The 24,159-nt window shown below is 52.0% G+C and overlaps 1 protein-coding gene across 7 annotated transcripts in view; it reads left to right on the forward strand.

Annotated features, from left to right (window-relative positions):
* The window catches only part of MCTP1 (multiple C2 and transmembrane domain containing 1), a 163,218-nt gene that overhangs the window by 70,982 nt on the left and 68,077 nt on the right, over nt 1-24,159 (forward strand). For all 7 annotated transcript variants that reach the window (XR_012946475.1, XM_032968646.2, XM_076073112.1 and 4 more), the window contains one exon: nt 13,259-13,418. Coding sequence is in view for 6 of the 7 variants with exons in the window: in XM_032968646.2 (XP_032824537.2) it covers nt 13,259-13,418 (160 nt within the window). In the remaining variant the exon portion in view is untranslated. The remainder of the gene's footprint in view (nt 1-13,258; nt 13,419-24,159) is intronic.

A 24,159-nucleotide genomic window follows, 5' to 3' on the forward strand; every position in this document is an offset into this window, starting at 1 on the left:
CCAAAAGGAAGCAATTAAGAATCCCAACACCAACGGCGTACTTTGGTTTGTATGTGTGTACGTAGAACTTATTTCGCACCGTACGTCGCCAACCGTGCCAACCGGAGTTTCACGCTCGGACGTCAGGCGCTCGGTGCGAAGACGCCACGCCGTTTCTCGCAAAGCGGGGCGAGAGAGAGAGGTGGAGGCAGATTTGCGCGGCCGCGTGATTGGAGCCACCTCGGCCGTGTTGGTGGCGCTGCTGCTTCCGCGTCTTGTTGTAAATCCCCCCGGCGGTGTGCTGCTAAACGGGGGAGCCCAGCCTACGCGGGAATATACCGGCGCGAGCTACGCGGCACAGGCTGCCCTTAGCCGCTCGATGTGGTGGGCGGGGGGGGGGGGGGGGCGATTTCCCATGCCGTGGCCAGAACGTTCGGCGAACGTCAAAGCACGGCCACTGCGCACCGCCATGCCCGAGTTCCACCATCCCGGGAGAGACTGCTCAGTACAAAGTATACCTACCTTGAGATTTTGAGGGATGGGACTGCACCAGGTCACATGGTGCCAGACTCCACCGTAACTTCAAGGCTCACCTCCTGGGGCTGCTGCTCGGAGTGTTATCAAGAGCGAGAGCCAGGGTGAAGGTGATGTCATGCTCAAATGAGCACTGAGGCATTGGTGCTCTCCTCTCCTGGTTACAGACCTGAGCCAGTGGTGGAATGACATATTCTTATGGTTGGGGCTGAGTCCATCCATAGGACAACCAACTGATCACTTCCTCAAAAAGTGGTACTTATTCAAGAACACAATTCCGGATTCCCCCTATTATAATAATACAAATGTTGAGCCCTTTGTCAATCTACTGCTGGATGAATCCCTCCCCATGCCGTGTCAGTTATGGGAGTTGTTTGACCATAATTCACCATGCTGGTGAGTGCTGGTTGGTGAAGGTGGTGGGGGGAGCTGCGAATCGAACTCAGGTGGCCGGATTTGGAGCACAGTTCGCCATCGGCGTTCGTGCCATGGCATTTGCCTCAAGAACCAACCCCAGCGACAAATGTGACCATGAAAATACAGACGACAGCACTGTCCCGTATTTTTCCAAAGCAATATTGTATTGAATAGTCACATGCACAGCGCACTCCCAAGGGCACAACTGGAGAAAGACCGCACCTTATAGATGTTAACTCCCTCGCCTGGTATGCAGGAGGTCGCAGGGTCGATCCTGACCCGGACACCTGTATATTTGGAGTTTGCATGTTCTCCCGTGGATTTTCCTCCGAGTGCTCCGGTTTTTCCCTCCACATTTAGAAACACGCGTTGAGAGGATTTGGCTGCTGCTATAGTATTTAAAAACTTGTTTAAAGAAAATGGAATTCACTTCCCTCTGCTTGTGGTGAGGAGGGTGGCGGGTGTAGATGGGGCAACCTGGGGAGAGGTTCATGATGAAAGGTCCCAAGATGAGGAGAGGTTCCCCCATCCCTGCCGTGGTGAGACGTGAACTCGCTTGGTAAGCAGGAGATGGTGGGTTCGATCCCGACCCTGACGCCTGTATATTTGGAGTTTGCATGTCCTCCCTGTGGTCACGTGGATTTTTCTCCGGGTCCTCCTGTATATCTCTCTATATTTATAATCAACGTGCGTTAAGAGTATTTGGCTGCGATACATTTCCACGTGATAAGCCACTTCGTTGGGCTATCATTTGTGGCCAGGTCACTTCTTAAAAAGAGCTACACAGCTCGGCGGGCCTTACCTGGTTTAATAACAAAAAATTGTTTAGTTTTTTTTAAAGCACGGGTTGGCTACGTACGGTGCAAAAGAAGTTCAACGTACACACGTACACACGTACGACGCAAGGGAACACGAAAACGCACGGCTCAGACAAATCGTGTCTCTTCGGTGTGCAATGCGCGGTAAGAATGTTGACGGTGAGCAAATCGAGTGGGTGGTGGTCGGGTGGTGAGGGGACGCAGGGCCGTCGTCGGAGTTGTCTGCCCATAGGTCGACGGCACGAAGAAAATGGATCAAGTTGACAGAATGACGATGTTCCCGTACCGTGTTTTAACCATCGGAACCACCGCCTCCAACAAAAAGAACACGTGCGCATTAAGAGACGCGTTCTGTGTGCGCCGTGATCACATTATTAGTGGCGCTGCCGGCCCCGCAGCCGTTCGGGCAGCTGTGAAATGCTCGAGCTCGTTGCTGCCCGCTTCACTCCAAGTGACCTCTCTCGAGCACGTCGCAATTTTCGGCTCGGAACTCCGTAATAGCCTCCGGTGGTTTGGCGCGGCATATTTCACTGGCGGGGGCCCCACTCGCTGTTTTTCGGCGGTCACGCGGCCCGCTGCCCGCCAGGCGCCGCCGCAAGTCACCCTCTACCACCCCAAGTCACCCTCTACCACCCCAAGTCACCCTCTACCACCCCAAGTCACCCTCTACCACCCCAAGTCACCCTCTACCACCCCAAGTCACCCTCTACCACCCCAAGTCACCCTCTACCACCCCAAGTCACCCTCTACCACCCCAAGTCACCCTCTACCACCCCAAGTCACCCTCTACCACCCCAACCCACCCTCTACCACCCCAAGTCACCCTCTACCACCCCAAGTCACCCTCTACCACCCCAAGTCACCCTCTACCACCCCAACCCACCCTCTACCACCCCAAGTCACCCTCTACCACCCCAAGTCACCCTCTACCACCCCAAGTCACCCTCTACCACCCCAAGTCACCCTCTACCACCCCAAGTCACCCTCTACCACCCCAACCCACCCTCTACCACCCCAACCCACCCTCTACCACCCCAAGTCACCCTCTATCACCCCAAGTCACCCTCTACCACCCCAAGTCACCCTCTACCACCCCAAGTCACCCTCTACCACCCCAAGTCACCCTCTACCACCCCAAGTCACCCTCTACCACCCCAAGTCACCCTCTACCACCCCAAGTCACCCTCTACCACCCCAACCCACCCTCTACCACCCCAACCCACCCTCTACCACCCCAAGTCACCCTCTACCACCCCAAGTCACCCTCTACCACCCCAAGTCACCGTCTACCACCCCAAGTCACCCTCTACCACCCCAACCCACCCTCTACCACCCCAAGTCACCCTCTACCACCCCAACCCACCCTCTACCACCCCAAGTCACCCTCTACCACCCCAAGTCACCCTCTACCACCCCAAGTCACCCTCTACCACCCCAACCCACCCTCTACCACCCCAACCCACCCTCTACCACCCCAAGTCACCCTCTACCACCCCAACCCACCCTCTACCACCCCAAGTCACCCTCTACCACCCCAAGTCACCCTCTACCACCCCACGTCACCCTCTACCACCCCAAGTCACCCTCTACCACCCCAAGTCACCCTCTACCACCCCAAGTCACCCTCTACCACCCCAACCCACCCTCTACCACCCCAACCCACCCTCTACCACCCCAAGTCACCCTCTACCACCCCAAGTCACCCTCTACCACCCCAAGTCACCCTCTACCACCCCAACCCACCCTCTACCACCCCAACCCACCCTCTACCACCCCAACCCACCCTCTACCACCCCAAGTCACCCTCTACCACCCCAAGTCACCCTCTACCACCCCAAGTCACCCTCTACCACCCCAACCCACCCTCTACCACCCCAAGTCACCCTCTACCACCCCAACCCACCCTCTACCACCCCAAGTCACCCTCTACCACCCCAACCCACCCTCTACCACCCCAAGTCACCCTCTACCACCCCAAGTCACCCTCTACCACCCCAAGTCACCCTCTACCACCCCAAGTCACCCTCTACCACCCCAACCCACCCTCTACCACCCCAACCCACCCTCTACCACCCCAAGTCACCCTCTACCACCCCAAGTCACCCTCTACCACCCCAAGTCACCCTCTACCACCCCAACCCACCCTCTACCACCCCAACCCACCCTCTACCACCCCAACCCACCCTCTACCACCCCAACCCACCCTCTACCACCCCAAGTCACCCTCTACCACCCCAACCCACCCTCTACCACCCCAAGTCACCCTCTACCACCCCAAGTCACCCTCTACCACCCCAAGTCACCCTCTACCACCCCAACCCACCCTCTACCACCCCAACCCACCCTCTACCACCCCAACCCACCCTCTACCACCCCAAGTCACCCTCTACCACCCCAAGTCACCCTCTACCACCCCAAGTCACCCTCTACCACCCCAACCCACCCTCTACCACCCCAAGTCACCCTCTACCACCCCAAGTCACCCTCTACCACCCCAAGTCACCCTCTACCACCCCAACCCACCCTCTACCACCCCAACCCACCCTCTACCACCCCAACCCACCCTCTACCACCCCAAGTCACCCTCTACCACCCCAAGTCACCCTCTACCACCCCAAGTCACCCTCTACCACCCCAAGTCACCCTCTACCACCCCAACCCACCCTCTACCACCCCAAGTCACCCTCTACCACCCCAAGTCACCCTCTACCACCCCAACCCACCCTCTACCACCCCAACCCACCCTCTACCACCCCAAGTCACCCTCTACCACCCCAAGTCACCCTCTACCACCCCAAGTCACCCTCTACCACCCCAAGTCACCCTCTACCACCCCAAGTCACCCTCTACCACCCCAAGTCACCCTCTACCACCCCAACCCACCCTCTACCACCCCAACCCACCCTCTACCACCCCAAGTCACCCTCTACCACCCCAAGTCACCCTCTACCACCCCAAGTCACCCTCTACCACCCCAAGTCACCCTCTACCACCCCAACCCACCCTCTACCACCCCAACCCACCCTCTACCACCCCAAGTCACCCTCTACCACCCCAAGTCACCCTCTACCACCCCAAGTCACCCTCTACCACCCCAACCCACCCTCTACCACCCCAACCCACCCTCTACCACCCCAAGTCACCCTCTACCACCCCAACCCACCCTCTACCACCCCAACCCACCCTCTACCACCCCAACCCACCCTCTACCACCCCAAGTCACCCTCTACCACCCCAACCCACCCTCTACCACCCCAAGTCACCCTCTACCACCCCAACCCACCCTCTACCACCCCAAGTCACCCTCTACCACCCCAAGTCACCCTCTACCACCCCAAGTCACCCTCTACCACCCCAACCCACCCTCTACCACCCCAACCCACCCTCTACCACCCCAAGTCACCCTCTACCACCCCAAGTCACCCTCTACCACCCCAAGTCACCCTCTACCACCCCAACCCACCCTCTACCACCCCAACCCACCCTCTACCACCCCAAGTCACCCTCTACCACCCCAAGTCACCCTCTACCACCCCAACCCACCCTCTACCACCCCAACCCACCCTCTACCACCCCAAGTCACCCTCTACCACCCCAAGTCACCCTCTACCACCCCAACCCACCCTCTACCACCCCAACCCACCCTCTACCACCCCAAGTCACCCTCTACCACCCCAAGTCACCCTCTACCACCCCAACCCACCCTCTACCACCCCAACCCACCCTCTACCACCCCAACCCACCCTCTACCACCCCAAGTCACCCTCTACCACCCCAAGTCACCCTCTACCACCCCAACCCACCCTCTACCACCCCAAGTCACCCTCTACCACCCCAACCCACCCTCTACCACCCCAAGTCACCCTCTACCACCCCAAGTCACCCTCTACCACCCCAAGTCACCCTCTACCACCCCAAGTCACCCTCTACCACCCCAAGTCACCCTCTACCACCCCAACCCACCCTCTACCACCCCAAGTCACCCTCTACCACCCCAACCCACCCTCTACCACCCCAAGTCACCCTCTACCACCCCAAGTCACCCTCTACCACCCCAAGTCACCCTCTACCACCCCAAGTCACCCTCTACCACCCCAACCCACCCTCTACCACCCCAACCCACCCTCTACCACCCCAACCCACCCTCTACCACCCCAACCCACCCTCTACCACCCCAAGTCACCCTCTACCACCTCAACCCACCCTCTACCACCCCAAGTCACCCTCTACCACCCCAAGTCACCCTCTACCACCCCAAGTCACCCTCTACCACCCCAACCCACCCTCTACCACCCCAAGTCACCCTCTACCACCCCAAGTCACCCTCTACCACCCCAACCCACCCTCTACCACCCCAACCCACCCTCTCGCCGGGCGCTCGCGTCGCTGCAGACGGACTTGAGAATGTTTGCACGCAGGAGGGTAAGCGACGGAGCGCGACGATGGTCGTTTGGAGGATACGCTCGCTGGCGACGCTCCCTCTGATTTTTTTTTTAAAGTCGGTTCGTTTTCGCCGTGCTCCGTGCCTGCGTCTGCGTTTTAAAAGGTGGGGGGGGGGGGGGGGGAAGTCCCTCTGACGCTTTCGTACGGCGTTTGAAAAATCGCCGCGACCCACTTTGTAACTGCGGCGTGTGTTTGAGTTTGGAGGAAGGTATTCGACGGCATTCGGCAAAAGGGGGTGTGTGTGGGGCAAGGGTCTACTAAGTGCGTTTTGGAATGTACCTCGCGTCGAAGCTGCACACGGAGACACGCGTAATCGCTCGCACCCTCGCACAAAGACCCGCGGACTCGCATAGACACACCGACTCGCGCAGAGGCACGGCGACTCTGCTCTACAACGCAACGTGGTGCGAGTGACGAATCGCCGAATCGCGCTTCACCGCAGTCACAGTCAGGTGCCTCCTTCATTCCCCTGCGCGCACACGTGTACGCGTATGTTGAACTTCTTTCGTGCCGTAACATAGCCTAACGTGCTAATCGCAGCTGCGGGGAAGCACGAACGCAGGGGAACGCGGGTCGGCGGCTTTTGAAGGGTCGTCGGCGTGACGTGGAATCGTGGCTGCTCCCGACGGTGACGCTGTCGGGAAGACGTGCGCTGTCTGCTGTTGCGAGCATCACAACCTCGCTCGGAGCGATTGGTGTGCCCCCCCCCTCCCCACCCCGAGCGTGATCCCGAGCACCCTCTCCCTTCCCCGCGCGGGGTGTCGAGATGGATCGATCCGCGTCCATCCTTGAGCCCGTGGTGCCAACCGCGGGCGTGAGACTCGACGTCGTCTCGTCCCCGGCACCTGCCTGCGACCGCTCGTTCCTGTCAGATCTTGGAAGCCAAGCGGGGGTGAGCCTGGTTAGTGCTAGGACGGGCGACCACCTCCAGGGCTTGCCAGGTGTTGTAGGCATGTGGCTGCGGAGGGGGCTGTGATGTGCCAAAGTTCAGTGTCACTCACCCCCCCCCCCCCCCCCCTTTGTATGCGGTGGGTTTTCTCTGGGCCTCCCTCCCGAAAGGGAATCTTTCCTCGATAAATACAGGGCATTATTGTTCAAGGTGCTCTGACCGGCAGTGTTCTTCTGTCTTTGGTACCGTTACGCTGACGGAGTTAATTATCAAGAAGCGGACCATCTGACACAACGCACATGAGCCTCGTTATCAAGTCGAGGAATCATGAATATAATGTTGATAAATAATTGACAGTATTATTTTATATGTTGTATGTCATTTGTTCAGGTGACCCAATAGAGCCAGCCACTCGAGGCTAATAAATCACCACAGTGTTTAGAGGAACGAGAAACATCTTATATCTAGATCGTTAAATTCCTGTGACGTGTGTGTTGAACTTCTTTCACACCGTACATAGCCAGCAGTGCTAATCGGTGGTGCGGGAGAAGGACACCAACAATACGAGTTTTCAACCTAGATTTAAAAGTACGAAGAGCATCTACAGAATACCGTCAAGTTCCCCGATAACAGTCGAGGCGGTTTCGACGCATGAATTCAATCGAACTTGTAATGTGTACGCGCGCTCTACAGGAGCACGTGCGAGACATCAATACGTTGCCACAATTTAGCGTCGGGGTTAAGCAGCCTGAAGTTGGCGGTCAATGAGTTATGATTGTTTTTTTTCTTCTCATGCAAAGCCCTGTACGACGGGTTGCCCCTGGCCACAGAGCTTTACATCGCATCGCATCTCCAGGTTTATTTGCTCCCGTCGTGTGCAGCGAATGCCCGCGTGTGAACGGATGAGAGAGGGAGACCTGGCAGCTGCTTGTGGCTTTCAAGGTGACGTGAGGCTTCGGGCGCCCCCAGGGTTTGACCAGGAGTTGGCAATCTCCGGTTTCAGTCACACGCTACAGTATGCAAACAGAGGCCGGTTTTGTTGTGTTTGCGTGTTCACTTGAGTCGGCACAGGTCGACTCAGCCTCAAATGAGTACTTACGAGTGCGATGTATAAAAACATTGCCGCTAGGGAGACCAAGGCAACCCGGGTGTGGTGCTGCAGCCGAGATGTTGACTACTTCGCCTGGTATACAGAAGGTCATCGGTTCGATCCCGACCCTGATGCCTGTCTATTTGGAGTTTGCGTGTCTCTCTCTCCGTGGTCGTGTGGATTTTCTCCGGGTCCTCCGGTTTAAACCTCCACATTTAGAAACACGCGTTTAGAGTATTCGACTGCTATACATTTTCATGTGGTAAGCCACTTTGCTGAGCTATCATTTGTGGCCAGGTCGCTTCTGAAAGAAAGAGCAACGCAGCTCAGTGGGCCTTGCCTGGTAAAATCAAATAAAACAAATTGTTTAGTGTATAATAGTTCATAGTGTACCGTTCCGGCTTTTATAGGTGCTCGCTAAAAGCGCTTACCCCAACAACCTGTTGAGGCTCTACTGGGGGATCTTTGTCTTTGTTCACCTGAGCACTGCTTAGGGTATTGCGTGGCGGGTCAGAGAGGTGCGCATGGCAGTTCGGGGTAAACAACTTCACCCATTCCCGGCCCTAACTCCCACCCTCGGCGATCCACTGAATTGTCGCGGCTGTTTAGGGTGGTGGTTAAATTCAAGGATTGATTCTTCTCGGGGGGGGAGGGGTAGGTGCACGGGTGGCGCAGAGGTCAGAGCGATGAGCTGGCGCCCGCTGGCAAATATGGGATTGAAAAAACGTGTTAAGCCCCCCACCCACCCAACTCCCGCTCGTGAATAAACCTGGGTTCTCAAGTGTAAACAGCTCCGTGTATGCTTTCAGAACGGGTCACCGATGACTGCGCAAATAAACCGTGAGGTTAAAATTGACACTCCCTGCAGGAAGATTGTTTAACGTGTGCTGGGGTCACAGTCGAAATGTTGCCGGCTTTATAAAAGTGCTCGCAAATGTACTTAATTGGGAAACCGATAGCAATCGTCACACACCACTTCAGGACCCTCCCGAATAAAATAGAGTCTTGGGACTCGGTGGAGCTTTTCTGCGTATATAAGCGGAATCATGAAAAAAAGATCCCCATGTGATTAAACCAGAATATCGATAGAAAAAAAATGGGGAAAGTGGAGGTGCCATTGGTTTTCACCCTTCGCATGCGTCGCTTAATGCACTTCACATTGAACCTCTGTTGACCCGAGCTCAATATAGGGTCAACAGCTAACATGAGCGAGGAGTGACATCTAAACCAAGGCTGTGCCTCACGTTCACCAATCCGCACTGAGGAGCGTGGTGCGGTACGGTTAAAACAACCCCCACAACTGACGCAAGCTTACGGAGGCGTTCATCCAGCAGTGGATCGACAATGGGCCGTGAATTATTATAAGTTGCGGTGTCCGAGCGCGTCACGCCATGTTGCTCAGGTAAATCGATTGGACAATATTCAACGTTGGATCAATTAAACAATAGCAGGGGGCATGCTGCATTTCTCTCTGGGGGCGTGACTAGGATTTGTCGGATGAGCGATGCATTAACATCGGTGTGTGCTTCATGTAAAGTCATCTTGTCTCCAGGGCAGCATTAGCATTTTTTGAGCCATTCGGGATTCATGAGATTCCACGTCAATGTTTTGTTGCGCGCGGAGCTCTCATTGCATCATCGGGTATCCGTCTCGCATTCCGTGATCCCATCGCAGCCTTGTGTTGAGGTGACCCTGTGATGTGTAAACACCACGCGAATTTTAAGATGTGTTCACTACTAAAAATACGCTATATATAGAAAAACATGATAACCCCCGAACCGATTATTAGGTTATGTATGTGTGTTGAACTTCTTTTGCACCGTACGTAGCCGACCATGCTAATCGGAGGTGCGATGTATTTAAATATTCTTCAACATGAGAGGGGTGACCAAAATAAAATTGAATATTTGTTATTTAAATTTTACCTTAAACAAAACCGGTTCAGGTTTTTGCGGTTGTGCTGCTGCGTGTCTGTCCGACGCGGTGCCGCGTGTTCGCAAAATGTCCGACGTTTTACTGCACGTGCCAGGGCCTTCTTCAGGAACTTAGCCGAGACGTCGTACATCGCACCGAACAGCGCGCGGTGCCACCTGTACACCCATGGGAGAGATACACAGTTCGGTTATCGTTTACTTATTTTTTTTTAAAGTAGCTTCGACAAGAAATGTCAGTGGAATTTGACGTTTAGTTTTTGTTGTCTTCTGCTCATGATCAGTTATCATTATTATTATTAAGGAAGACTTCACAATCGTGGCGATCACCCGATGAAGCCGGTGGTTGTAATCGACAGCAAAAACGTTGTACTCGAATTGTTAATGTTGTGGATTTACTTTACAACACACCGATGTGCTGATCTAGTAACTAATTGGCACGTTTTGTTTACGTGACAAACCTTACAAATTGTCTTTGTCGGATGGTGGCGGGTTTAACGACATTAATATTTACGTCATATAACCCAAAAAAACTTTAGTATGGTTCAGTTATTTTTATTCTCTGAACTGATTAGCTCAAAATCTCATCATACTCATCATCATCATGTTCAGCATCACAGTAATTTGTAATTCAGAAGTGTGCGCGTTTGCTTGTGGTGAAAAAAAAAAGAATTCTCGCCAATATTCCATGCCACTTCTTTCAGCTGTGTACAATGCTGCTAATTTAACGATGGACGTGTTTTGATTACGTCTGCGAGTAATCGTTTTGTCACAGATTTACGGCTGATTATATACGATATTTGGCACTTGTAATAAAATGAACTTGGCAAGGACGTCAGATTCTTGTAAAGAGAGTGCCTTGTTGGAGTTTATTCGCAGACTAGATGTCAATAAAATCATCGTCATCATTAAGATGCTCGCCGTCACGTGAATTAAGAGTCGTAAATAATTGATCTTGATTTCCTCAATAAATAAGCACCCAATACGCCTCGTTCACATATCTCTCACTGCACATGTTTTCTATAAGTATTTTTTTACACATCCTGTCAGCCACACGGCAATCTCTGAGTGCAGCATTTCAGCAGCATTGATTCCACACAAGCCAAACCCTGAATCGGCTTCGACATTCAGCCGCTCATCATCAGAGCTTGAATCAACGCTGGTGAACTGCCAAATGTTTACAGGCAAGGGGACCCTCTTAGGGACCCTCCCCACGAGATACGGGGTCCTAGCATTTTTCCAAAGTGAAGGTGGCACAAGGGACTGTTTGACCAGCGGCTTGCTAAGCTACACAGTACGAGTGTTTAGTTACTCCGAGGCTGCCACCTCCTCACCTGGATCCTGTTCCTCCCATTATGAGCAAGATCCAGGTGTGCCAGGCATCGCGAGAGAGAGAGAGTGCCGTGTGAACCTCCAACAACAAATGCCGAAGTGAGATTGTTGCCGTTTAGCCTTCAGCCGCCTGGTGAGAACTGCCAGATGCTCAGAGGCAAGGAACCTCTCCGTTAGCTGTGGGTCCTGGTTCAACGGCAAACTCTACATTGTGCGTCCATACTTAACGCAACGTAATAATTAGCGCCATTGTGGAGAATGTCAGTCGCTAAATGAGCAGACAGTGCGTCTTCTTTCCCCCCCCCCCACCGCCACAATGTGTTTGCCCCCCACGAAGAAGCCGAGGGCAGAGTTATAAACGCAGGGATGCTGTGCCAACCGTTTGCATCCCTTTCTTCCTTTTTTTGTTGCGTCTGTAAACCTGACACCAATTTTCCAGACGAAATTGCCAACGTCGGGCCGGGTCGGTAAATGCCAACGCGTTTGCAAGACCGTGCGCCGCTGAGCTGGCTAGCGGCTAGCACAGAGGGTGCGAGAACGCCACTTGACGGAACGTCGCGTGCGCCGTGCACCCCGTAGCGCCGTGCACCCCGTAGCGCCGTCAAACCCCACAGCGCCGTCAAACCCCACAGCGCCGTCAAACCCCACAGCGCCGTCAAACCCCACAGCGCCGTGCACCCCGTAGCGCCGTCAAACCCCACAGCGCCGCGCCGGCCAGCGGCGTTGCTGCCGTGCACAGCCGACGTCTCCCCGTCGCTCCCCGTCGCTCCCCGGATCGTCGTCTGCCGCTGACAAAAGCGAACCTCGCTCCGCCACTTTTTGGGGTTTTCTTAAACTAAAATGTTTTTTTTTTAACCCACAACACAAACGCAACGGGGGTGGGGGGTAAACGAATTCGCGCACGAGGAACATAGCAAGGATTCATCTTCTTTGGTTCTTTCGGTAAAGTCACGTAGAATGAGAATAAAATAATAAATTGATAAAATAAAATAACGCAATGAAATTCTCACGACGTTAAATAAAATTCTCAAGCCGCTTGTGTTGTGGCCGAAACGTCGTGAGAATTTGATTGTGTTATTTTATTTTATCAATTTATTATTTTATTCTCATTCTATGTGACTTTACCGAAAGAACCAAAGAAGGGGAACATAGCAGTTTTGTTTTTTAGAACGTTCACCCAAGTGACTGTTGCGATGAGCATTTTCTGTTGGCCTTGCGGGAAAGGATTCAATTAAGCGACTTGCGGTGGCAGTCTGTGTGTTGTTTTAGGTGTGTCCTGGAAAACACTTTGATCTGCCATGAACGTCTCGCTGAGATTGCGCGGCAGGTTTAGTGGACGAACAGAATTAATTATTAAGTTCACTGTGCAGCCCCCTGTATGGGCACGATACAATAACAACTTAGAAAACATGGATTGTAAAGGTGTCCCAAATGAATCTGGCATGGGCTATTTATATTCAAATGTGGGTATTCTCTCACGCTTCCAAGACATCAGAGTGGGCCAAATAATCGCGAGAGCTGCTCTTTGGAGCTTCCTCTAAATGGAGGCCCTTCCACCAACAGTGGCACGTGCAGGCAATTGTACCTGTGGGGTTATGAATGTGTTCCTGGGCACCCGCCAATTTTGTTCACAATTGTTTCACTTTGTGGTGGTTGATGCGGTGGCATGCCGTCCGTCCTGTCGGCTTACGGGAAAGCCACTGCCTCTTTCCAATTCTGCGTGCGCCTCCATGCAGAACCCAGTTGTTTTTGTTTTGCGTTGAGCTCTGCATTTGGCGATGACTGTGAACGTCTTGTCTGCCTGCCTGCCTGTCTCTACTGCCAGGGCGTGATGGCCGGCCCGTCGGGGTGCACGGTGGAGCTGCCCGGCGTGCCCGGCCTGCCCATCCCACCCATCCAGGCCGGGCCCTCTGCACCGGGAAGCCTCTACCAGCTGTCGCTTCGCCTCCGCGAGGGACGTAACCTGGTGATTCGCGACCGTGGAGGTGCGTGATCGTCACGTGCGTGCGTGCGGGAGAAGTGGACTCTATACGTGCGTGTCCACGCCTATGCAACGCTCATCATGCGATCTCTATCACATGACGTGGGTTCACATGCACATCGCGCGCTCTCAGATGCGCTTCTGTGGCCGGCTGGACTGCTCTTCTGATATTAGAAAGCAACTGGAGCCATGCACTTTTAAATCTAAGATTGAAAACTAATTTCTTCAGAACCGCTTTTTGTGTTTAGTTTGTTGTCTTCTCCCCCGCACCTCCGATTAGCACTTTTGGCTTACGTACAGCACGACAAAAGTTCAACATACACACATACATGTCATCGGTAACGTGACCTCGCTGCTCAATTTTCCGAACGAAACCGATGCCGGGTTGCTCGCCCGAGAGGACGTCCACCGTGGCGACGGAGTGAGCTCTTGCTCGAGTGCAAGAGCTCGATTGATTGTCGCGACCGCGAGGGATCGCAACGGCTTGGGGAGGGCCCTGAGTGTAGCCTTGGCCACGCCACGGCTCACGGCGACGATGACGTTGATTGATTGGTTGCGACCTGCCGGAGGAATTTGCTGATCTGTGAACTCCCACGTGGCAACATTCTGGGGCACACGTCGTGGCACGCATCACCCAGAGAGGCACATTCTTATGATGGATGACGACGATGACGAAAAAACGTGCCAGCCCACTTCGCAAACCGGGCGAGTGGGCTCTGCCCTCATTGTTATAAATAGCCGTGCCTCGCCAGGGAGTTGTTGCCGAGACAATGGGAGCTCCCTAACCGAGCCGGGCGGCTCGCGTCGTCAAGGGCGGCTGCACGCTTGGAGCTGGGCTCCCCGCACGTCGTTAATCGCTTCTCTGGCGTGTGTCAACTTCGGTGCCATGCGTGGAGTGGGGGGGGAGGGGGGGAACCAAGAGCCAAAACATTACAAAATAAAATCGATGTAGGATTGATATACGACAATATGAAAAAATATACAAATAATTGTGATTGATGTTCTTTGGGTCTTTCGGTAAAGTCACGTAGATAGGTTCAAATTAATAATAATAATAAAACTACTTCAAATTAATAATAATAAAATAAAACTACTGTGAATTCATGAAATGTGTACAAAATGCATTAATAAAATAAATACTTCTTTTCTTTATTAATTTGAACCTAACTACGTGACTTTACCGAAAGACCCAAATAATATGAATTCCTGCAGTCACGAAAGCTTTAAGTCGATAATCATGATTGATTCCCTCGAGCTGCGGGGGAGCTGCTACGGTGGTCCTAATGGTCGGCAAACTGGATTTGCGATCCGCGGGTCGCCAGTTCGATTCCATCTCTCTCGGCACTGCAGTTGGAGACAATGGGGCGATCTCCTTCAGCCCCCCCCCCACTCAGCGGTATCGATGGGTACGCCACGTTCAGTCGATGGGCAGATCACTCCTTGTGTGGGCAAAGTGTGGGTGCGACCCACCCCTACCGAGATGTTCGGTCGTTGTGGACGAGTAGGCCAAAGACCCTCTCGAGCTGCTTCTAGTGGGAGGCCCCTTCCACCAACAGTGGTGTGAGAAAGCGCTTGCGGGGCCTGCACCTTTACCCTCCTGATACAGAGGGGGGTGGAGGGGAGGGGCCGAGCCCTCATATCCGGGATGAGAAACGAGCTGTTATTGCGACAGTTTACATCGTCACTGTCAGTGCGATCCACTTCACTGGCGGATGATGGAGTATTGACTCTCCTTGCTGATGCCACTCCGCAGTCGTGGATGTCACATCATGCTGCGTGTATCCTGTGTGCACGTGTGTTCTCTGTGTCGCACAGAGTGGGGGTGTAGTGATCAGCGCTACGCTGCGCTACGAACCCGGCGACCCGAGCTCGATTCCGGCTCACGGCCAACACCGGTGACGATTATTTGAACCGTTCCTGTGCCTCCCCTAGGTCGACTCAGCCTCAAATGGAGTACCTGGTGCGATGTGTAAAACACTTCGCCACTGGGAAGACAAAGGCGGTCGGGCGTGGTTGCTGGCCACCCACCCCCTTGTGTGCCGTAGCGGCCTTCATAGGTGCTCGCTAACAGCACTTGCCCCAAAAGTCTGTTAAGGGTATAGGGGTGATCTTTGTCTCTGTATCGTCGGTGAGCGGTAGTGTAGTGGTTAGCACACTGTGCTACACTAATCCGGTGGCCAGAGTTCCATTCCCAGTCTCGACCACCGGCCATCGTCACTCCGAGCGACGTGTGCTGCCCGAGGTTACGCGTTCTTAACAGTCAGCGCGGCGTTTCTAACTTGTTTGTGTTCTCTGGTCCACGCGTTATGTGTTGCTATATCGGGCTAAATTAATGTGTGAAGAGCATCGACGGGATAAAAATGAGGGAGGGAGTTTATTTACGAATCACGGCCTCAGGTGCCGGGTGCCACCCTTCTCATTTCCACATTCTTTGCCCCTCATGTGGGTGCCGCCTTTGCTATTTTAGCATCTGCACTGAATGCAAAAGTGGGTTCCCGTGAAGTAATTTACCGAGCGATTGTCGTGATGGGGGTGGGGCTAACATGGGACGGCGATCGATTGCGTGCACGGGACGATTAATAATTTCTATTTTGATCGTAATGTTAGTGAGGTCGACAGCAGCCTCTGCATCTCACGTGGTCATTCTCTTAGTCTGCTCGACTGAAAACTCATCTCTGGCCTTTACCCAACGGCTCCGGCCGTTGAGCCCGCAGCTTCTGTTTATTTCCTGCTTTTCATACACGGTGGCGCGTTTGGATCTACGGATGAAATGCGCCTTAAAAATTGTAAATTGTCATTATTAAACGTTTTAGTCCAACACTCTTGAGTTATTAATCGTTGGTGCGACGGCTGCAATTTCCCCCCCTGTCTAACGTTTACTGGGGACGGTGAGCGCAGTAAATCATGGTGCACATATCGGCAATTAACGCGTGTGGTCTTCCCCGTTGCGCCATGCTGCCAAATGACGGCTCCTGAACAATCTTCGCCTGCATCTTCGTTCGGGCTCGATTAAAATATAAGCGCAACACATTTTGTCGACAGATGTGTTGATGCGTGGATAGAAATTCCGAGCTCCTTTGATGCCTGCTTAGGCAGATTCGCGGATATCGCCCCCCTTTCCACGGCAGATCGGATGAGAATGCCGTGCCGAGCGGGCGTGTTCCGCCTGCTTGTTGACTTCAAGAAAGTATTTGAGAATTGTAATAATTCTACGTAGAAATCGCCTTTCATAAAGGATCTCAAAAGCGCTCTACACGGTGCATCGTGCACTCGGCATTTAAAAAAAATAAACTCAAGAAATAAAATAAACTCAAGAGATGGCAAAATAACAAAATAAATACTGAGAGCATTTTTGCTGAATTAGCAGGCGATCGATCGAATGCGCAGTGCTGTAACTGACTGACTCACACAAAACCTCCCACTGGTATAGGCTCTGGAGCAAAGCTCAGTGCAGTGGGGAAGAATTACAGACTGACTGGTTTAGAGCTTCCTTCGGCAGCGACACGGTTGGCTCCATTATCATAAATTTTGTGCCACATTGCTGTGGAACGGGCAGAGCGGCATATTTTAAGATTCGCACTTTAAGGTGAAAATAACGACGCAGTGGACAGTCAACCCAGGTGAGTCACTGTGCTTGCTAAATTCTCCTTTGCCTGCTGATGCTGCTGCATTTTTGACTGGCGCTGAAGTTGACGTGGCAATTGAAGGGTGGGGTGGGGTGCGGGGAGCGTGCGGCCTGGATGTGCAGCCGCCGTTTGTGAAAAAACACAGCCGACTTTTTCCTCATCTGCTCCAACGGCAGGCCATGAACTGGTGTGCCATTGGGGCATCGTTCATGGGGTGAGCCCTTGTTTACTGCGGGGTATAATCGTCGTCATCGTCGTCATCGTCGTCATCATCGTCATCATTGTCATCATCATCATCGTCGTTGTCGTCAAGCGCGCTTCAATTTTATTTTGCATCATCGAAACTCTTTAGAAAAGCAAGTGGGCTTAGCAGGACGCGTCACTGCTGGAAGTGATGACGAGTTAAGGATGATAATAATAATGTATTGGGCAGCCAAGGAAGGCAAAGCGTCTGAGAGGACGACCACCGAAGGAGATGGAGCGACGAGATTGGTGGATGTGCAGGCGCTTGGTGGATTGTTATGTAGCAGGATTGTGGAAGGTGCCAAAAAAAAGTGCTTAAACACAATCTGCATCAAAACAATAAATACACACCTATGTCAATTGCCGCCCTGGAAGGTCTAATCGAACCGGTGACCTCTGGCTTGCGAGTCCAGGGTGCTGACCGTGACAACGCTGTGACAGCAACCCTTCGTGTTCGGGACTAAGAACCACACTTTCCGGTCAAACAGATTTGCACAGAGAAGGGTCCCCACTTTTGTGTGGTTGACTTGTGACTGATCACAAGTCACCAAAAGTGTGTTATGTTTGGTCTTCGTTTGGGGTGGGGTGGGGTGGGGGGAAACAGAAGAAAAACCCATTTGATGTATAAATGTCAGAATGAGCGAGGTAGGACAAGGGGTTTGCGCTGATTGAGAGATCTCCGGTGAGATGGCTGGGTTCACTAGTCAGTTGTTGTTCGAGTGTCGTTCATCACTTTGCGCTGGGCAGATCGTGGGATGATTCCACTGGACGTCTGTAAGAAAAAATAAAGAGCTTTATAGCTCATCGGATTCCTCCAGTCTAAATAAATATTCTGTTTCTGATTCAAGGCAAATTGTAAAAGCTCAGAGGTCATTGAACTTTGGTTAAAGGCATGCCTAATATCCACTTGAGGAATATGCGCTCGATTGCTTTTTCACATTTTCAACAGTTTGTGTTAATTACATCTGGTTAATCATCACACTCATAATTGAAGAATAAAAATAACGATACATAAATAATTTGACGCCAAAATTTTATGGAAAAACGTATTGAGCCAATGGGTGATGCCCTCATGTTTCACCACCCCCCCCCCCACCCCCTCTTCTAAGGCTGGCGACCACTGCTTGTGCATTATTATCTTCAGAAACAACTTTGCACGTTCATGCACACGTACAGTTCTTGAGTCAATCCACTGCTGGATGAGGGCCCCCCCCCCACCCCCCACCCATCCTTTGCGATCTTGACCAAGAACCACATTTGCTGGTCGTACAACCCCGTTTAACAGGTTCTTTGCTTACAGGGGCTATTTGACCTTAATTTACCACGCTTCTCAGCACGGGTTGGTGAAGGCCCCGGGGGGCATAGATGGTGGACCATAGTACGGCACAATAGGATATCGCCACACTGCACCTCTGCTGACAGCGTAGCCCTGTAGTGATAAGTGTGCTGGATAGCCCTGAACCCAGGGACACCTGACTTGAGTCTCAAGACACCTCCCAGGCTCCTGCGCTGGGAAGTTTGGCCAGTTACGTTTCATTGAGCGTACGGCAAGGCTTTTGTGCCGAAATGTCGCTAGGCCGGCGTTCACGGATGGCTCCTTTGTTTATACCAAGGGGACTTGGATCAGCAACGCTCCCCCAGTAACCCGCTCTGCTGATGAGAAGTCGTCGACATGGGTCCAGAGTCTGACCGCTTGCACAAAGTGCTGCTGGTAAACATTGCTAGAGAAGGCCAATTAGCTGTATGGACTGTAATGTTAAATATATTTTTTGTTCTATTCACGAGGTGAGAAATGGATCCTTGCGTATTTAATTATGTATTTACATATGAACTATTAATGATACTCAAATATTACACGTTCACCTGGGGGTTGCACGGAGCTGCACGCAGCAAAAAAAAAAACAGAAATTGTATTTACAAAAAGCCAGCAAAAACCGTAAGAACGCGAGCGATAAGAACACCCCGACAGTTTAAATAAACACGGCGTGCGCCCCGGTGGGTTTTCGAGCACACGCAACCTGCACAGTCATCGCTGCAGCTCATCCAAGGGCACACCCCTCTGGCCTTGGAGGCGTTACAACGCGGTTCAAACGCTCATGGCACCTCGCCGCTCTCACACGTAACCGCCTCGTGCGTGTTGCGTAAGATTATTTCTTTCGCTGGTCCTTCACCTCATTTAATCCACTCTGACTACGTCTCCCAGCTCCTGGAGTACAGCTGTATCCGTTTATGAACACGTGCAAACGACGTCATCGTCATCATCATCACCAGCCATGATCTATCCACTGCCGGATGAAGGCCACCCCCCACACCGTTGCCATTCCTCGTGGCCTTGTGATGTAACAAACCACGCAGCTTTCGACCACCGGACTCCGTCACCTTCTAGCGGTGAAAACAGCGCTCGTAAGAGACCAAGTAGCACTGCCTGGGTGCACATTGAGCCGCATCCGTGAGGATGATTCATTTAAAGGCCCAGAAGCCGGGGGAGGTGGCCGGGTGGTTAATGGGTCAGCACACTGCGCTGGAATTGCTGAGATACTGGGCTTGACTGCAGACAGCAGCAGCCGCCTGCAGTACAAAAAACCCAAATTGTCAAGTATGTTCCGTTGATTATTATCAGCCCCGGTCAAAATTTACTGCAAAATAAATATCCAACGAATACATTTTTCGCCCTGCGCTTAATTCGGCTATATTCTTGCTCTGAGAATTATTTTTTTTATTAGACTGGGCATGCAGTGGGCACTACTCTGAGTGGCAGAATGGGTTGGAAATCGCTGTCCCTTTACCGTGTGGAAACAAAAGGCCACCTGGTCACACCCCAGAGGGAGCTCTGTTCTCTCACACGAAGGGTTGCGTCGGTCTGCATCTGAGAGATCCGAATGAACACTTTGGTCCCATGACATTACGCCAAATACACGATGGAGAAAAATTGGGGGGGGGGGGGCATCTTGAAGGGAACAGACGCAGGGAGCGTGTGGGCTGGTATAGTGGCTGCGAGTCAGCAGAGTGCTGAGTTCTGTGGCACTTAGCCACGCGATGTGACACGAGGATTGATGTGCTGTGGGTGTGCTACGAATTGGAACGCCTGCTTCAATTGCCCTGCCCCTTCGCCCGTAGCCAGACGTGGTAATAGGGTGACGTCCACGCGACGTTTCCACGGCCATTAGGGTCAGATATGAGCCGTGCCGGGAATCAAGGGCCAGGTGGTTGCCGTGGGTTTAGGCCCCCTCTTAGACTCTAAAACTTTAAACTTTTTTATTCTACCAGATAAGGCACACTATGCTTTTTTTTCAGAAGCGAGTTGGTGACAAATTATAGCTCAACGAAGTGGCTTACCACGCGGAAATGTATAGCTGCCAAATAATCTTAAACGCACGTTGGTTCTAAATGTGGAGGGAAATAGAGGACCCGGAGGAAAAAAAAATCCACGTGAGAGAATCAGACTGCAGTGGACGAGGCATTATATTGACCACGAGAGGGGGGGTAGCCGCATCGGGCAAGAGGGTGGAGCCAGCGAGCATGAGAGAGAAGGGGGGGGAGAGAGGGGGCGGGGCAGAAAGTGGGACTGTCTCTGCAGCAGCACTTGAGTCACTGGGGGAGAGAGATCGGCTGTAGGGGGGAGAGAGAAGGGGGGGGAAGGGGGGGCAGAAAGTGGGACTCTGCAGCAGCACTTGAGTCACTGGGGGAGAGATCTAAGAGAGAGACGCAGAGAGAGAGACACAGAGAGTCGGAAATAACAGCTGACATAGGCAGGTAGGATGGAAAGATTAGTCAGTTAAAACTTTACCTGGTTAATAACGTCCTTGCAATGATTGCTCAGTTTGTACCCAACTTCTCGGTTGAAGTTGTGTCTGTGTTTATATATCTGGATGGCTTCATGGACAAATCTCTGAAGGTAGCCGGTGGGTTTGCAGAGTACCTTCGTCTTGGAAAAATCAATTTCGCGTGAGCCCACAGCGTTAAAACAATGATCAGCAACGGCAGAGTTATTGGTCCTACCGTGTTTCAGATCTGCCTTGTGTTCACGAACGCGGTCCGAGACATGTCGTTTCGTTTCCCCACGACCACCTGTATACCAAGCGAGTTCACGTCTCACCACCGCAGGGATGGGGGAACCTCTCCTCATCTTGGGACCTTTCATCATGAACCACTCCCCAGGTTGTCCCATCTACACCCCCCACCCTCCTCACCACAAGCAGAGGGAAGTGAATTCCATTTTTTTTAAACAAGGTTCGAAATACTAGCACCTCCGATCAGCGCTATTGGCTACATGCGGTGCAAGATAAGTTAAACATACATATGTACATACATGCTCGGTTACGTTTCATAAACTATTATTATTTTGCTGAGCAGTGCGCCAACCTTCATGTTAGAAAACAGCCCGTGGAAGTGGATGTCACAGAGCTTCCTCTGAGATCATTTCAAGCGGCCTCTACTTCACAAAATGGGCGGGCAGCACTCTCCCATCCGCTCTGGGTAATGTTCGTCACATGACAGTCGAACAAATGCGTTGGAACTTATCCGAAAAGAGTGGCCGACTAAATTTGACACGATGGATTTTTTTGTGCAGTCATATTTGACCGTGCTGAGACCATAAACTCGCTACAACAGAGGATTTGGTTTAATCGCAAGCGGCCACTCTAATCAGGTCTGGGAATGGGCGTCAATCACCGTTTGTCGCTGTCCAGTTGACCTCACGAAAGATAACCGCTCTGGGTGGTTAGTCTTATAACAATTCATGGCAATCGTCTGTCTTTGGCCGTGTGTCACGTTGGGAACCACCTCCGACTTGTCCTCCGTTAACTCTTGATTCTCGTCGGGTGTGGATTATCAAAGTCGCGGGATTCACAATGCTTGCGAAAACACAATTGAAATATGTGTACGTGAGTCGGTTTAATCATTTGCCGCTCCTCACAAGTCAAGGGTCGCTGTCTCAGTGCGCCACGCGACAGCGAGCTTATCCACAAGTCAACTGATAACTTTAGGAAGCAATAAAAACAGAAGAGACAGTGTAAGGCTTCATTCTGGGTAAGGAACAATTTGTTTTTCACTACCCGTTTTTTTCTGGGACACTCCCTGGGGGAGACATTCATCCAGCAGTGGATTGGCAAATGGCCCTAGGTTTTTCAAGTGAAACAAACAGCACTCATGACCTTGAGCGCCGGTCATGTGGTCAGCTTTCTGCCAACTTGCGTTTTATTATTATTATTAACTCGTACACTTGCAGCCTTTATACCATCCTTTCCAAAACAGTTGGCTTCTGCAATTATTAATGAATTCGAAAGCCGCGAATGAAACATTTTAATTGCGAACTTATTTATTTCTCTCTGGCGTGGAGGACCGTGCGTTGCCGTGGTAACCAGAGGCTGTAATTTTCCCAGCGATGCGGGGGAGCGGCGCTGTTGATGGCGCGCCGCTGGCGCGGCGAGTCGTCGAGGAGGGGGGGTCGCGGCCGGTGGGCGGTGAGGAAGTTGGCACTCGCGGCGCCGCGAGGGACAAAACTTCTCGACTGCTCTGCAGTGGCACCACGGTCAACAAACTCGGCCATCTTCACGCGAAGGCCGAGAGGCGATGGGAAAATAGATGGCACCCACTAGGATTGGCGGGATGGGGGCAGCAGGTCAGGCCTCAGTGCAGAGTCCCTGCCACCCTCAGAAGTAGTCTCCGAATAGAATGGTTGTTCTGAATATTTGTCTCCCTTATGCGCCACGAATCACCATCTGGACGAAGGCCTCCCCAAGACTTTTTGTAACCTTGCTTCTTAATTTCTCCGCTCGTTCCCAATGGCCGCCGCAACTCATGTTTCGTTTCCCTCGTGGCGCAGTTGTCGTTGCACTCCTTTTTCCGTCCTGGCTTCGTTCTTGACCTTGTTTTGATGTTCGAGCTTTTCGTCGTTTGGATGACCCAGGGTCACTCACTCTGACAAACGCGACTCTCCTGGCCCTCTTGTGCTCTCCCATGGTTTAAGCAAAATCTTCCACGTGACAATGACTGTGCCATCACCGAATCTGCGCGCGCACAATGCAATGCCTTGGTTAGGTTTACTCTGTGGTCGCTGAGACCTCTTTTTAATGTTACATAATAAGTAAATTACATAATATTATTTTATTATGATGATGATGATGATGATGATTTTGATTGCAATTTCACACGTAGGCTTTTCGCGACCCTTATCATCCATAATACAGGATTTTTTGGGGGCTTAGATCGCGTAAATTTAGATCACAGCGAATTTACGTGATCTGACCCAAAAGGCCTGTATTTATTGCAATTATTAATAGCCTTGTAATTTGACAACAAGCGTCTGGCACATTCTCTAATATAATCCACCACGGGGCCATTACATTACAGAGGTGTTCTAAATACATTGTACGGCGCTTCGTGTCGTAAGCCATCCCTGGGTTTACACGAGATGAACACGACATATTATTTATTGAAAATTAGTGCCCCTTTTCCTGGCAAATTGCGTGCACCCTGTGCTTTAAAAAATGAAACCGCCGCACGTATCTAATCTTCTAACAGTCAGCCACGCTATTAAGTCATTTTCCTCGCAGGTAGTCCTTTAAATAGGTTCCGGTGTGTAATTACCGAGGTTCTGAAGTGCAGCTTGACCCGTCTCCACCTCCCACAAATCACCGCTTGCAACGGAGAGAGCTCCTAGTTACTTCTACTGGTCTTTAATAGAGGTTTTTAGGTTAAATATTAACGTGTCGTTAAAACCGCCACCACCCGACACGGCCATTTAGTAAAATTTGTAACGTAAACAGAACGTGGCAATTCGTTACTAGTACAGCAACACCGGTGTGTTGGAGAGTACACCCACGGCACTTACAATTCGAGTACGACGTTTCGCCAGTAATTACGACCAGCATCATC

Source organism: Petromyzon marinus, chromosome 40 (genome assembly GCF_048934315.1).
Source record: "Petromyzon marinus isolate PM22_M1 ecotype Great Lakes invasive population chromosome 40, UKy_Petmar_22M1.pri1.0, whole genome shotgun sequence".
NCBI lineage: Eukaryota > Metazoa > Chordata > Hyperoartia > Petromyzontiformes > Petromyzontidae > Petromyzon > Petromyzon marinus.